This window comes from Saccopteryx bilineata, chromosome 9 (genome assembly GCF_036850765.1).
Source record: "Saccopteryx bilineata isolate mSacBil1 chromosome 9, mSacBil1_pri_phased_curated, whole genome shotgun sequence".
Lineage (NCBI taxonomy): Eukaryota > Metazoa > Chordata > Mammalia > Chiroptera > Emballonuridae > Saccopteryx > Saccopteryx bilineata.
The window spans coordinates 67,769,534-67,787,009 of NC_089498.1; the positions used below are offsets into that span (position 1 = coordinate 67,769,534).

The 17,476-nt window shown below is 37.0% G+C and overlaps 1 protein-coding gene across 3 annotated transcripts in view; it reads right to left on the bottom strand.

The window, feature by feature from the left end:
• Positions 1–17,476, bottom strand: part of CTNNA3 (catenin alpha 3) — a 2,095,157-nt gene that overhangs the window by 63,464 nt on the left and 2,014,217 nt on the right. For all 3 annotated transcript variants that reach the window (XM_066242416.1, XM_066242414.1, XM_066242415.1), the window contains exon 17: positions 8,468–8,602. In XM_066242416.1, the coding sequence (XP_066098513.1) occupies positions 8,468–8,602 (135 nt within the window). The remainder of the gene's footprint in view (positions 1–8,467; positions 8,603–17,476) is intronic.

The following is a 17,476-nucleotide window of genomic DNA, read 5'->3' on the forward strand; positions in this document are numbered from 1 at the left end:
CCTTGAGGGTTAACTCCAAATGAAGGGGCAGTATAGGACCCCTTGGACAGGATTTCCCAATCTGCCATGCTGCTTCCCGGGAAAGTTGAAACTGTTTACACCGGGCTGCAGCGTTCTGGTGATGAATAGTATGAGACTGACTTGCTCGGTCTGTCATGGTTGCTCCATATAATTTTCTTTTGGGTAGCTTGATCAACAAGGGCATTCCTAGGCCCTGGCTGGTTGACTCAGTGGTAGAGCATTGGCCTGGTGTGCAGGATTCCCTGGTTCGAGTCCCAGTCAGAGCACACAGAAGAAGTGCCCATCTACTTCTCCACCCCTCCCCCTCTCCTTCCTCTCTGTCTCTCCCAGAAGTACTTTTGTTTTTAATCAAACCTAGTCTTTCTATCTGTTTTCTTAATTCCATTCCCTCTTGCTTAAGATTGTTCCTGGCTTCTTTTGCTCTTTACCTAATAATTTTTTCAATTGCTGCCATCTTAAAAAGTACATAAAATAAAAATGTTAACAAAAAGAAGAAAGAATAAGAAAAAGAAGCTTTCAGCAATTCTATGTTTCTTTATATATCTTTCTTAGTCTATTTTATCATATTTTCATTGCTACTGCATAATTCTTTATTCAGCCTACTATGATCTAATTTGCTTACACTATATTACTGATACTGCTTTGGGAAAGATATAAAGATCCAACATGTATTTTGAGGTTCAGTCAACCTGAAATTTCTGAATTATTTATAGTCATTGGCTACCGTACCTTCAATCACTCAACAATATTTAAGGACCATATAGTCTAGTGGAAAATATGCATAAAAAAGATAATTACAACATATGTGAATACTGCTGTGATTCTGATAATCAAAAAAGGATACAGTAGAGATTGTTAAGTGCTATCCAATATGCATTCTTCTTCACAGGAACAATGATGATTTTATTGGGAAAAGCAATGTGCTCAGAGTAAAGCACACACAAACAAATTTTAGATTTTGCAGCATCCCTTGCAGTTACTTATAGCCGTATAATTAAGTTCTAGACAATAATATGTAAAAGAAAGCATTTGGAAGGGACTTAAAAAGATGTAATAAATGATTGTTTCTGTTTTTCTATCTGTCTGGAATATAAAAGCCATAGCTAGAGTTAGAGCTAGAAATGAAAGCCAGAAATCAAGGATAGTAAAGCAGAAAGACAAAAGTGCCTGACTGTGAGGCTGTCATAACAGTCCCGAGTTGCCCATTCTCAGACTTTTTTATGGAGTCAGTAAACTCCAAAATTTGCTTAAAGTCCCACAGCTAGGATTCGGCATCTAATACAGCAGGCACATTAGAATCATTTGTGTGTAGAAAAAGTTTTCTGGATCTCTGTCTCAGTTAAATTTTGTCTCATTTAACATAATTCCACTGGATGGTCCCATCTATTTCTCCTTCATGCTTCTGAGTTTCTTAGCCATATATCCATTCTCTTAGATCTTACTCTTTGGATGACCGCTAGTCACTTAAATTTAACAAGCAAAGTCTGAATAAACTGTCTTACCCTTCTTAATCTACTCTTCCTTCTACATAGGGCTTTTGGTTAATGATGCCACTGTTGAATAAGTTACCAAATCTCAAAATCTTGGGGATAAATTCATTCCTTTTTCTTCAGCCTTAACATTCAATAGCCCACTGACTCTAATAATTTCTACCCTAGAATTTTTTCTTGTACTGATACTCTACTTTCCATTCTCACTAATGCTGCCTTAATCTACATTCTCACTATTACTCTCAGACATTTCCTTTTTTTTTTTTTTTCCTGTATTTTTCTGAAGTTGGAAATGGGGAGGCAGTTAGACAGACTCCCGCATGCGCCCAACCGGGATCCATCTGGCATGCCCACCAGGGGGCAATGCTCTGCCCATCTGGGCGTTGCTCTGCCGCAATCAGAGCCATTCTAGTGTCTGAGGCAGAGGCCACAGAGACATCCTCAACGCCCGGGCAAACTTTGCTCCAAAGGAGCCTTGGCTGCAGGAGTGGAAGAGAGAGACAGAGAGGAAGGAGAGGGGGAGGGGTGGAGAAGCAGATGGGCGCCTCTCCTGTGTTCCCTGGCCGGGAATCGAACCTGGGACTCCTGCACGCCAGGCCGACACTCTACCACTGAGCTAACCGGCCAGGGCCAGACTTTTCTTTTTTAAATTTCTAAATAGGCCTCTTCCCCCAGGTACTCCCTCATCTTTTGGATATGTGTGTATCTATTTCAAACTTAAATGTTTTCAATTACTCTCAATTATCTATAACGTCAGATTAAAATGCTAAAATTGGTTCTTTTGAAACAGCCCCAGTTTTTTTTTTCTGGTCCTCTTCAATTTCCTACCTTCCCAATACATACATACTAGTACCAAATATAATTGCTGCCAGCTACATAAGACTATTCAATATTTCCATAAAATTACATACTTTGTTTTATTTCAGTTGTCCATGTACCCTGAATTATTTTTTTCTCTTCTTTCCCCATAAGCATACATTTGATTTTACTTTTTAATCAAGGTACAATTAGTCAAGCCATTTATGGGGCTTTCGCTTGCCCACTTGCCACATCAGTGGAATTATTTATCACCTCTTATTAGGTGCTTCCGGGCATACTACTGTTATATAGTTTGTGATACTGTTTTGGAGTCATTCTTGTATATTTAGGCGTATTGTATGTACATATTGGAGCATCTTGAAGGAAGCACCATGTATTCATCATTTCATCCCCCAGATGTTCTACCACGCCTGGTACCGAAAGGATGCTCAATTCATAGTTGGAACTATGGGCTAACTACACTTTGGTTTATTTGTAAGAACATATAGTTTCGATTTAAGTGCTTGCACATAGATATAAGAGCGATTCAAAAATAATTTAAATTAAATGCTCTATTATGAAAAAGTTTTTCAAAGTTTTTTCTGCTATAATCTCATTTTCTTTACCCTATATTCTAAAACCCTGAAAGCACCATAACCATTCACTTCAGAAATGCATTCCATTTACTTCTTATTAAGCAATATGTTTGCTTAAAGTAATGTTTCATGAACCTGATTCTTAAATTCAAACTTTATTTAGTGAACTTTAAATAATCTGTAATCTTGAGTAGCACATTTATGTAATTTTTAATTATGTAGTTTCCCTGCTTTAGAATCATGTTTGTTATACCGTATTTAGAACATTTTATAGAAAAAAAAAAGTGACTTAGATAAGACCTTCTCAATTTAAAGGAAAATAAAAAGAAGAAGATAAGAATGCACAGTCACAAAGAGATTAAAGAAAGTATGCTTTGGCACACACAAATGAAATGTATTCTCAAAGCTTTCCAGAATCTTCCTGCAAGCAGATGGCGGTAAAGCTTGTAAGAGGGGGCATGCTCTCATTTTGAGATTTATTATTTTCTAATGGAAAATTGTGGGTGAAAGATGACAAATAGTTTTGGATTTGCAATGCTATTCTTTATTTTATACAGTGATTCAGCTTTTAAATTGTAAATCATGAATTCTAAACGGCTCATGCCTGATCTTTCTGTAAAATATATAAAGTTTACGAATTTGAATCACCACATCAAACGGGAAAAAATACAAACTCAGTTCATACATCTGATGGAAATTATATTTTGGAGGAACATGAACAGTAATATATTTCAGCAGTAATATATAGGTTAAACTTCTATCAAGGTTTTTGAAAGCTTAGCTTCAGGTAACATGAAAAAGTATCATATAATTACAAAATAAAATTCATACAGATTTATTCCATGTTAATGATAATGAATGTATGAAATTAATGAAAGTAAATAGAAGAGAAATAAATAATTTATCTACATGCTTAAAGTATTATAATGCTGAGAAAGTAAAGCCTGAATATCTAATAATACAGAATAAAGGTAAAATATTTAAAAACGTATACATAAATGTACACATGTTGTCTAGAAATGCATGCTTGTATACATGTATTTGTTTCATGCACATGTTTCTGTGTGTATAGATTGTGACAATTTGAAATGACAGGATACCAATATTGTATACGTTGTGTTGGTTTGTAATTTTTTTTCAAAATATAAATATCAAGCCTGACCTGTGGTGGCGCAGTGGATAAAGTGTCAACCTGGAAATGCTGAGGTCACCGGTTTGAAACCCTGGGCTTGCCTGGTCAAGGCACATATGGGAGTTGATGCTTCCTGCTCCTCCCCCCTTCTCTCTCTCTGTTTCTCTCTCTCTCCCTCTCTCTCTCCTTTCTAAAATGAATAAATAAAATTAAAAAAATAAAAAAGTTTAAAAAAATATATAAATATCAAGGAAACTATTTTTTTTACTTCTAATAATAACTACACATCCTTAAAATTATTCACATTTGATTTGTGCTCTTCACTTTCATCATAGATTCAAGATTGTTTAGCTGAACAGAGAAGGCATAGGTATTTGAACATTTACCAGTTCTGACATTTAGTAGAATGGTCTTCAGAAAGCTATTTAACCATTCTCAATTTTATTTTTTTTCAAATGTTAAATAAAATAAGCAAATAATCTATATGGTATCCTATTGTGAAGTAAAGTATAGACAATAAATAGTCAGTAAGGCTTAGTTCCCTGCCTTGTCACCTTGATAGTAATTCTCTGCTTGTATTTTTGTAGCTACGTTATTTTGAAGACTGTTAGTTCATTGCAGAAAAGTCCAATGTCAGGCCATCGAGATCCTAGATGTTACAAATTATAAGGATATTGTTATCATTTTCAAATTTGTCTAAATTTTAAATTTAACTTTTAAATAAGTTTCTGATGTTTTACTTTAACTTAAATTTATTAAACTGGGGAACAAAATTTTTGTTGCATCCACAAAAACACTTGTTCTTACCTAATTTGAGTGTGCTGATCTCAAATATGACATTAGTTTTTTTCTGTAAGCAACAGTTGTTTTGCAATTCAAGATTTTAGGTTTTCATTTTATTATAAAATTTTCAACATTTAGTTTAACATAATGAAGTAGAATGTCTTCTTGGGCATCATCTTTGTGAAAATATAATAATTTATATAATGCAGTAAATACACTAATACACTAAAAGATATGATTGCATCAGAATTTGTCTATAATTTTAAAATAGAACATATTAAAACACTTATTTTAATCATAAAATTTGTGCAAAACTTATTTAAATTCTATTTAGGCAAAAATTTGCGATTGTAGCTCTTGCATTTGTGTACTTGTAGAGGACAATCTCATTTGATGCTCCAGTAGTAGTCTGCTCATCACTAACAGCTCCAAGATTTTCGGGAAAGTTATCAAGGTGACTGACTGTTCAGGAAGTGAATCTTAATGCTCATGTTATATCCAATGTTGTGGAAAGTCAACAGCATCCTTTGAACCAGAAGTTCATACTTTTCTGCTTTTTTGTTGCCAAGGAAGTTTTTTGTAACTGCCACAAAAGACTGCCATGCTGCTTTCTCCTCCTTATTCATCTTCCTGGCAAATTCTTCGCTGCATATGAGGGTTCAAATTTGATGTCCATTAAATACACCTGCTTTTATCTTCTCGAAAGACAAGCAGGAAAAACAGAAATAATATGTTGAGAGAATTCACTTTCTCTATTCATAGCCTGAACAAACTGCTTCATTAAGCCAAGTTTGACGTGAAGTGAGGGAAAAATGATTCTGTCTTGATTACAGGTTCACTCACAATATTTTGCATTTCTACTTCCAGAGCTTCACGCTTGGCCACTCCTTCTATGTCCAGTGTTTCTCCCGAGCTCAGCTGTCCCACAGACACAGAAAGCAAGGATACTTTGTGAAACCTCTTTGTTGTCCTAGCAGGAAATTTACCATTTTCAGATCCACACAAATGATTCAATTATGCTCCTCATACTTCAGAAAGTCGAGGACAATTTTTATGTCATTATAATCTTCTTGCAGATGAGTTGAATATCCAATTGGAACTGCTGCATAAACATTACCATTGTGTAGGAGAACACATTTCAGACTCCGTTTAGAGCTGTCAAGAAATAGCCACCATTCTGTTGGACTGTAAGTGGTAACACCTAGCTGGCTGAGAAGACTACTGTTATCATGACATTAAACAAAGTGTTTGACTTTGAGAAAAAAGTCCACAAAAATTTGTTCATGCTTCCTGAAATGGGATACTTTAGCTGACCAGTGAAGTACATTCTTTTCTTGAAGCCCGGAGGTTAATAACTCAGCAGCTTTCTTTCATAAGCCCAAATCTCTTACTAAGTCATTCAATTCAGGTTGGCTAAACTACTGAGGGGTTAATGACTGCTTGGCATCAGAAGAAGACCCTTCAGATTCTACAACCATTTCCTCATACATCTTATCAAAGTACACTTGATCACCATGTTCACTTTCTTCATCCTTAGAAGAAATAAAACCATTGAAAACTGGAACCGGGAGTGTCTCAGAGTGTGGGATAGGTCATATTGCTGAAGGAATATTAGGATATGCGATCATATGCCATTTTTTCTTGCCAATGCCTTTTGTATGGATCAGATAGAAATAACAGCCACTGCTGTGGTTCTTAGGTTTGCACCAAACCATGGGAATACCAAAAGGAATTCCTTTGCGTTTTCCTTTTGTCCAGTCACAAAGCATTTCCTCACAATTATGACACATAATATGAGGAGCTCAATTCTTGTCTTGACTGCCAAGGGGAACTTGAAAATAGGCAATATATGCACATGTACAAATGATGAAATATTGCACCTTTGACATTGAAGTATGTAACAACCACATATATAACAGAAGGTGTCAGGACTATTCTTACATTTCCACCTACTTGAAGAAGCCATGATTCAATCTTAAAACAAAATAAGAGGGTGTTTTTTTTTTATCAGATAATGATATTTTACATTTAAAAACAACTACAATTAGGTAAAAGTGGTTTATAAAACATTAATTGCCTTGTGGTTATGTTCAATCCAAGAGTCGTTATCCTTTAACTCCAATTTAAAGACCAATGAATGCCATTAACTGTAACAAAAAGAAATTTAAATTGCATAAAAACTAGAGCATGCACCAAAAAAAAAAAAAAAAGGATTTCAGATTTGGAATCACCGATGCAGAAATATATAGAAACAGTTCTAAAACCTTATACAACAGAAAATGAAAAAAAATTTGTCCCCAGTGTTATTTTGATTCATGTCCTTCTCAAAGTCACTGATAACTGAATCCAATATAAATACCAGATATTTTATTACTATACCCATTCTAAAGAAATGATGTACTGTTATTAAAAATGGGAAAAAGTTAGATATTATTTCTACCATGGTCATTTTACAGTGGATTGAAACTCAGGGTCGCCAAAGAATTTATGAAAGTTCCTCTAAATCAGTGATGGTCTTTCATATTCCACTTTTACAATTACATATGGAAATAAAAGTTTTCAAAACCTGTATTTCTATGTTATATAAGGAAAATAGATACAATGTAATAATAATAAAAGAATTGTTTTAATGTGTAATGGCGTATGCATTTATTTTATGATCTTTTTTCTTTTTTTTTTTTTTTTGCATTTTTCCGAAGCTAGAAACGGGGAGGCAGTCAGACAGACTCCTGCATGAGCCCGACCGGGATCCACCCAGCATGCCCACCAGGGGGCAATGCTCTGCCCATCTGGGGCGTCACTCTGTTGCATCCAGAGCCATCCTAGTGCCTGAGGCAGAGGCCACAGAGCCATCCTCAGTACCTGGGCCATCTTTGCTCCAATTAAGCCTTGGCTGCGGGAGGGGAAGAGAGAGACAGAGAGGAAGGAGAAGGGGAGGGGTGGAGAAGCAGATGGGTGCTTCTCCTGTGTGCCCTGGCCGGGAATCAAACCCAGGACTCCTGCATGCCAGGCCGACGCTCTACCACTGAGCCAACCAGGCAGGGCCCATTTTTTGTATTTTTCTGAAGTGAGAAGCGAGGAGGCAGAGAGAGTGACTCTCGCATGCATCCAACCGGGATCCACCCAGCAAGTCCACTATCTGGGGCATTGCTCTGTTAAAACTGGAGCCATTCTAGTGCCTGAGGCCATGGACCCATCCTCAATGCCTGGGTCAACTTTGCTCCAATGGAGCCTTGGCTTAGGATGGAAAGAGAGAGATAGAGAGAAAAGAGAGGGGGAAGGGTAGAGAAGCAGATAGGCACTTCGCCTGTTTCTTGGCTGGGAATTGAACCCAGGACTTGCACATGCCAGGCCAATGTTCTACCCCTGAGCAAAGCAGCAAGGGCCAATTTTTATTCTTTATCCAAGTACCTTACTAAACCTGATTCATTCTAAGATATCTGAAGTAAATAAAAACAAGTTGCACCTTTTTACATATCTTTAAGAAATCTGTCAACATTTCTCAGTAGTTTATACACAATTTTTTACACTCCAATTAAGGTGGTATCTTACAAGGACCTATTAGACTTGGTGGACTAAGGAGGAGTGTATCTTCTGGTTTAAAGCATATTCTTCACGTGAAGATATTAGTTTTGGGCAATACTCACAGCTGACATGATGAGTTCTCCCCCCAGGCTCTGGATCTCAGCTTTAACTTGACTGCAGATTTTCAGCTGGTGAGAGTAGAATTTAATCTGTTCTAGGTAGGCCAATAAGTCCTGTTTGCATGATGGATCTGGACACTAAATGTGCATAAAATATAAAAATGGAAATAACAAAAAATAAACAAATAATTAGATTAAAATGAGTAAATATTGATATTGCAGGTAACATAAGACAGCACCTTTATTTTCATTGTGCCCAATTCTAAGACCATGCCCATGTAGATTATGATATGCTTCTTTCATTAGAAGAGTTTATCAATATTTTGACCTTTATTACTTCAGAACAGACATAAAATATACTACAGAAATTCTCAGATATGAAGAGGTACATAAAATAATGCACTTAATTTATGATAAGTATAGAAGTGTTCAGATTATATTTTTAGGTAAATATATATTTAAAATGCAATTATTTTTTTCACCTAGATTTGTGATTAGAACATTCCTCCAGACCTGTAGTTCTGCATTGTCATGCTCTGTTATTTACATGGGCATAAAAAAGCTATCTGCAACAAACTATATATATTATGTTCTCTTACTTTCAGCATTTAATGCTTTTAGTTATTACAAACAAAAGAAATCATTTCACCTTAGATAATAGCTGTGAATCTACCTAGAGCCAAGAAAAAGAAGGCATCCATGTTTTAAAGGTATATTAAACGTTTTTGCCAAAAGAATCTTCTATTATACTATCTTCTGTAAGAAACTATCTAGAGTACAGCTTTGAGCTTCATCATAACATGACAAATATCTGTGGTCACTGTTTACTCTGTGTTCTTCTATCTTTGCAATTATAACAGATTTTTGTTAAAATCTCAAGTAACTTAATTCTAATTTAAATAGATTTTCTTAAGGTTGTTGAAATATGGAGAATAATTTTATGCAAAGATATTAATTGCAGCATTAATTATAGTAGCACATTTGAAAATAACTTAAATGTCCTACAATAGTGGAAAGATTAAAAGAGAATGTTCTATATAATGTGATATTATATAGTCAACAAGAAAATAATAGTTTCAAAGGATGTGGAAAAATGCTTTTTGGAGGATGAAAAAACTCAGTATCTAAAATTTAACATTCTATCTTAATTAAATTGTATAAAAACATATGGTTGCATTTGTGTTTAAAACAAAATGTACTAATAAATAAATATATGGAAAGTGTAAATAAACATGATTCAGTCAACAGTTTTTAAAAACATTCGTATTGAATTTTGACCAGGTGGTAGCACAGTAAAACGAGCATTGACCTGGGACACTGAGGACCCAGGTTCGAAACACTAAGGTTGCCGAAGGGGTCACTGGCTTAGCTGGAGCCCCCAAGTCAAGGAAGTTTAGATAAAGTAATCAATGAATAACTAAAGTGCCACAACAATAGAGTTGATACTTCTCATCTTTCTTTTCATGTCTGTCTGTTCCTCTCTCTCATTCTCTCTCTCTCTGTGTGTCTCTCATTTAAATAAATAAATAAATAACAAAAAACTTTTCTATTGATTTGATAGAGAAAGAGAGAGAAAAAGGGAGGGAGAAGGAGAGAGACAGAGAGAGGGAGAGAATCATCAACTTGTTTTGCTTAGCTGTTCCATTTAGTTGTACACTCATTGATTGCTTCTCAGATGTGCCCTGACTGTGGGTTGAAGCCATGCTCTGGTGTGCTGGGGTGATACTATTCACTTAGACACCTGGCTAAGGCCCAATAAATAATTTTTATTTTCCTCATATTTCCATATCTTAAAATATATATTACATTTATAATTATAAACGTGTTATTGTAAAAGCTTTAATTCTAATGAACTAAAATCCAAAATACAATATTAGATAAAAAAATAGAATAAAAGGCCAGAAAACCTTCCTCACATTTCTGCTTTTACCTAATACTCATAAAGCTGGAGTGCTGTTGAAAAATCCCTGAGAATCTCTTTCATATTTGCTGAATAGGCAAGTCTATATAGCTCCAGAATGTGTGGACAAGATGAAAACATGTGACCCTTGAGTTTAGTTAATCAACTAAGGTAGCAAATAAATAAATTTTTCTGCAGAAATACTATCAATATGCTGGATAGGCATGAGGGCATATGAAATAATAAAAAGAAACATAAAAACCAGCCAGAGAGACAGACAAGATATAGAGACATGGGTGTTTTTAAATTTTAAATGAGGAAGTAATAGTAATCCCTCAAATATCACAGGAAGGGTTAAACTATAAGAAAAAAAGAAAGAAAAGGAGGAGCCCTTGCTGGTTGGTTCAGCAGTAGGGTGTAAGCACAGCATGTGGAAGTCTTGGGTTTGATTCCCAGTCAGGGCACATGGGAGAAGTGTCCATCTGTTTCTCTACCTTTTCCCCTTCTCTCTCTTTTTTACCCTTCTGCATCCATTGCTTGAATGGCTCAAGAAAGTTGTCCCTGGGCACTGAGGATGGCTCTATGCCCTCACCTCAGGTGCTAAAACTGTTCGATTGCCAAGCAATGGAGCAGCAGCCACAGATGGGCAGAGCATCGTCCAGTAGGGGGCTTGCCGGATGGATCCCAGTTAGGGCACATGTGGGAGCCTGTCTTTCTGCCTCCCCACCTTTCACTAAATTAAAAAAGAAAGAAGAAAGAAAAAATAAAAAAGAAAAGAAGGATTAAAAGAAGGAGAGAGAGAGAGAGAGATAGGGAGAGAGAGATGAAGGGGGAGGAGAAGAAATGGAAGAGGAGGAAAAAGAAGAGAGATTTCCCCAAATTATATCTGAGAAATCAAAAATTTAGAAACCATAATACTTTCTTCATGCTTGAAGAGCTTATGCAAGAGCCTGTATTTGAATCCACATCTATTCGCTTCCAAATCTTTTAAATCACTAAATTTAAAAAAATTTAAAGTATATTTTTCTTCATTGTAGAATACTGTATTGCATAGTTCCAAGGGGAAAAAAAAAGAATTCATAGCAAAGCTGTGTCTCCAGCACTATTTTGAAGTGAAGAATGCTTATATTGTTATCAAAGACTGACGTTAGTTATCTAGAATTACCTATAATGATCCAAGGCAAGTCATCTGATTGTTTTACCATGACAGGATGTTGATCTTTGTTAAGTATTTCCTATCTGCCTGGTACTGAATCATTTTCTTTATCAGTATAATTCTGAGTACTCACAGTGCCATTTTACTTAGATCTAGATTTGATTCTTTTTTTTCTTTTTAATTAAATTTATTATGGTGACATTGGTTAATAAAATTTTATGTTTCAAGTGTACAATTTTATGATACATCATCTATATAGTTCATTGTGTGTCCACCACCCAAAGTCAAATCCTCTTCATCCTCATATATTTGACTCCCTCTCCCTTTACTACCTCTACCCCTCTTCTCTCTGTTAACAACCATACTGTTGTCTGTGTCTATGAGTTTTCTGTTTGTTTTTCTTGTTTGCTTATTTGTTGCTTTTAGTTTTCTATCCCATGTATGAGTGATATCATATTGTTTTTACTTTTCTGACTTATTTTTCTTAGCATCATTGGATAAAGATATGGTACTTATATACAATGGAATACCACGCAGTAATTGTAGAGGAACGGTATATATATATAAATTTGAACCCAATTGAATGTGAACAAAAAGGGTCACAACAAATGACTGCAGGAATTACTGAGTCATTTACTCAGGGTGGGATAAGATGTCCAGCTGCAGTTTCCCCTGAATCCAGGGAGAATGGTCTTACAACAGGTTTCTCTGAAGCGAGGGAGAATGGTCTTAAGATGCCTTGCTTTCTCCGAGGCTGCTTAGGTGTGCAGTTTGCACTGACGCCAGCGAAAATATTCTTACCACTTGATTACAGGCCTAGTTAATTACTTCAGAATGTGGTGACCTTTCTTTGTTCCTAGAGGTTAATGACCAAGGGTCCTCATGTAATAACCTCCAGCCCAAATTTTTTATAAATGTAGGTAAGGTCACAGACTGAAGCTTCCTGATCTGGTGATTGTTCCTCCATGGTTTGGTAAGATTTGTATAGTAAGAGGCTCAAAGAGCTGGCAACTCCCCACTCTATTCCCACTCAGCACAGGGCTCTGGTTAAGGCTCAGTCAGAGCCGCTAGCATAATCAGCCAGGACTTCCGCCTACTCAAAGACCTCTGGCTCTGCCACTCTGTCCGGTAACACGGGCGGGCACCCACTCCCAGGGCGCTTGGAGGAAACTCTTGTTCACTATCTGCGCGCAGACCAGGATGTTAAACCGGAAGTCTCGCCCTCTGAGTGAAACCCCCCCGCCCGCACTGAAAAGTTCCAGTGTTGGAATTGGCTCTCGCTCCGTTCCCGTGTGCGGCTTTTTCAAGGCGCTGGAGTGGCCTGAGACTCCGCCCTCGGCCCACACAAAGGCCCCCAACTCTGCCCCTCCGTGGGACAACATGGGCTACCACTCCCGAGGTGCTGGGAGGAGTCTCCTGCCCACTCTCTGTGCGCGCAGACCAGGATGTGAGGCTGGAGTCTTGTCCTCTGAGTGAAACCTCCCGCCCGCACTGAAAAGTTCCAGTGTTGGAATTAGCTCTCGCTCCCTCCCCGTGTGCGGCTCTCCCAGGGTGCTGGGGCGGCCCGGAGGCTTTCGGCCCACACAAAGGCTACTACTCAGCCATAAGAAATGATGACATTGGATCATTTACAGCAAAATGGTGGGATCTTGATAACATTATACGAAGTGAAATAAGTAAATCAGAAAAAACCAGGAACTGCATTATTCCATACGTAGGTGGGACATAAAAGTGAAACTAAGAGACATTGATATGAGTGTGGTGGTTAGGGGGCGGAGGGGGGAAAGGGAGAGGGAAAGGGGGAGGGGGAGGGGAACAAAGAAAACTAGATAGAAGGTGACAGAGGACAATCTGACTTTGGGTGATCAGTATGCAACATAATTGAAAGACAAGATAACTGGACTTGTTGATCTTTGAATATATGTATCCTGATTTATTGATGTCGCCCCATTAAAAAATAAAATTATAATTAAAAAAAAGATTTGTACATATTCATAATTCTCTTTTTCTTAGTCTGTTGCTTTAACTAGCTATTACTCTAGAACCCAGGCTGATGTTTCTTCATCTGGTGATGTTGTGTAGCTTAAATTGACACTCATAACTGTATATTGTAAGGTTAGTGTGAATTTTTTCCTTAAAGACCAGTACCACTACATAACATCTGATAAAATTGAACTTACAAATTAATAATTAGATTTTTAACCAATAACCAATGTTGAAATCACCAAGAAAAACATACAGTCGCTTTCAAGAGACTCTTTCAAAGGCATAATAGAAGAGTTAGAATTCTGTTAAGAAAAGAATGATTCAAATGAGTAGAAAATTTGAAGTTGAATTTTTGAAATTAAACGTTGCTTAAGCTGGCTTTACTCTTTATTTCCATAATTGATGAGAATCTTGGTGACAACTAACAATGGTATTCAGATTTATAACCAAAGCAATAAAAGCATACTAATTGGTTAATACCATAATGTAAAATTTATGAAACCCTTCTTCCCTATTGATATTTAGAAAGCTTTTCTGATTGGTTTTGACTGCCAGAAGCAGAATTAGGAGAATGAATTATTCCCACTCTAAGAATGCTCCTCCATAGATTAAAAAATAGATGGTACATATACAAAGGGATATTAATCAGCCATAAAAAACAATAAAATTTTGCCATGCACAATGACGGGGACAAACCTGGAGGGGATTATGCTAATTGAAATAAATCAGGCAAAGATAAATACCATAGGATTTCATGTATATGTGGAATCTAAACAAACAAACAAACAAACCTAAAAAATACTCGTAGATACAGAGAACAAACTTGATGGCTGCCAGGTGGGAGGGAGCTGGGGGAATGGGTGAAAGAGGGGAAGGATTAGATGTACAAATTTCCAGTTGTAAAAGCAGTCACAGGATGTAAAGCATGGCACAGGGAATATAGTCAATAATATTGTAATAATTATGTATGATTTCAGATGGTGAGGAAGGAGCAAGCCTCCCTTCTCACTTGAGAGAGGAGAAACGAGATTCTGAATTCAAGGGAAAGGAGCCAGGAGGGATAACTGAGACAGCCAGTTATAAATTAACTACATCCCATAGTTCTCTAAATGGTTGCTTTGAGTCACTTGCAACACAAAGCAAGAAAAGCAGGATCCGGATATAGCTACGACCAGTGCTCTGGAAACCCCTTCCTCCTTACTGACCCCACCAAAACTACCCCTTTCCTCTCCTTGAGTCCTGGGAAACCATAAACAAAGGAATTAGGCATCCATTGCTTGGATACTGTAAAGTTTAACCAGTAAGAGGGTCTAATTAGTGGAACTTGTGCTTTGGTGCTACTAACTTCATGTGCACTGCCAGCTACTAATAAATTCTCCTTCCTTCATTAATTAAGTTGTCTGAGTGTCTTCTCCATTGGGGTCATTTTCCTGCAACAGTGGGTATTACACTTATTGGGATGATCACTTAGTAAATTACATAAATGTATAATTATTACATTATATACCAGAAACTAATATAATATTTTATGCCAAGTATAATTGAAAAATTAAAAAAAATATTTTAAAAGATGGTACTACTATTTGCTGAAGTTCTTTTATTAAAGTCAAATAATCTTTTCCCACCTTTTATATTTTTACATGAAAGTGATAGAAAAAGTTTGGACCCTAGATTTGCAAAACATTTTTTGCCCTTGACTTTTTTAAAAATAAAATTTGCATACAGTGCCTTTTAAATAAACTCTGCTAGGGATTTACCGACAAATTAAGTGGTAGAATATCATAACACAGTTTGGTTCTTTATCAATTTATTAAGATAGGAGATGTACACCAGGACATCTGGTTAGCTTTTTAATGCAAGGATTTTTTATTCCCCCAAAATTGCAGTTTTATAACCACTGGGACACTCACTACAGGCAAGCAGATGGCATGTCAGCCTTTGTGGTTTTCTCATGCTAAACCAGCTTTCAATCTTCTAGTAAGATGTTTGGTACCAATACAGACTAGATCATTTAGGTGTGAGAAGAAAAGTAAGAAACATACATACCTTGCAGTTTGAATTTCAAGAGTGAATTAGAAAAGTGAATACTTTAAAGATGTTTATTCCAAAGATAAGCTATTTTTGCCCATATTGGAAAATAGATTTTATTTAAAAAACATTTAAAATGACTTTTGTAATTAAAAACAGTTTAATTTCTGCTAAGCTGGCAAAATTAGTTAATGAAAAGTATTACTGGTAGGTGTCACTGTGAATTGCTAGAATTGAAATTTCAAGCAACCAATGATAGCAAAACACTATGTCCATGATGTTTCCGTCCTACCCAAGACTTTTATCTCTACCTGTTCTCCAGCCCAGAGGTTCTTTCATTTCATCTTCCTCAGGGTAACAGATCATCAATGATTCCACTGTTTTGGCACTTTTAATGTCTTCCTTTTCTATCCTTAAATCTAGCTGCATAAAATCCCTCAAAAACAGTAACCCTTCTCAACTCTGTAATCCTATCTCTCTTTCTCTCTTTTCTTGTTTTAAACAATTTTCAATACTTCTCCCTTTTGTGTATTCAGTTTTTGTTCTTGAGCATTTTTTACTCTTAAACTCTTCTTGGATAATAGTATGAACTGGACTGGCTTCTTATAACTTAAAAATAAAAATTACTTAAATATTTATCATCCAGTCATGTCTTCAGAAGATGATCCATATACCTATTACATTTGTCCATTTTATTTTCTTATCTGTATTTCACACACAGCACATAGAAACTCAGAACCCTCAACTATCTCATACTACATCTTGCCTACTATTTATACATATATTTTTATTATCTATTGATTGATTTTAGAAAGACAAAGAGAGGAAGGGAGAGAGAGGGAGAGAGAGAGAGAGAGAGAGAGAGAGAGAGAGAGAGAAGTATTCATTTGTTGTTCCACTTAGTTGTACATTTATTGGTCACTTCTTGTATGTGCCCTGAAGGGGATGAAAGCCTGAAACCCTGGAGTTTTGGGACAACACTCTAAGCACCTGAGATAACCAGCCAAGGTACCATATTGTCTATTATAAAAACATTTTTTTGGCCAGTTGGCTCAGCGGTAGAGCGTCGGCCTGGCGTGTGGGGGACCCTGGTTCGATTCCCGGCCAGGGCATATAGGAGAAGCGCCCATTTGCTTCTCCAAAGATGGCCCGGGCGCTGGGGATGCCTCCTTGGCCTCTGCCCCAGGCGCTAGAGTGGCTCTGGTCGTGGCAGAGCGACCTCCCAGAGGGGCAGAGCATCGCCCCCTGGTAGGCAGAGCGTTGCCCCTGGTGGGCGTGCCGAGTGGATCCCGGTCAGGCGCATGCGGGAGTCTGTCTGACTGTCTCTCCCCGTTTCCAGCTTCAGAAAAATACAAAAAAAAACAAACATTTTTTTGTTTTATTTACTATTTCAGTAATGAATGCTTTCTCTCTCTCTACCATCTGTTAAATTTGGTTAGTCATTTATCTAAGATCATTCTACACCAGGAAATCTCAACATACTTTGAATGTTTTTTCTTCTTTGCTATACCTATCTTTGCTGCTCTCTAGCAAACTGAGGCTCTTTTTTCCCCCTTTTAAGTGAGAGAAGGGGGAAGATAGTGAAACAGACTCTTGCACGCGTCCCGACCAACATCACCCTGCAACCACATCTGGGACCAATGCTCCAGTACCGAGCTATTTTTAGTGCTTGTGGCTGACACACTCAGACCAACCAAACTATTTTCAGTGCCTGGGGCCATGCTTGAATCAATTGAGCCTCTGATTATGAGTGGGGAAGAGAAAGAGAAGGAGGAAAGAAGCAGATGGTTGCTTCTCCTGTGTGCCCTGACAGGGAATCGAATCTGGGCTGCCCATATGTAGGGCCAACATTATACTGACTAAGCCATTATCCAGTGACCTAAGGTTTCTAGAACATAGAAGAGAAGGGTATCTAGGGAAGGTATAGTTAAAAATTCAGTGG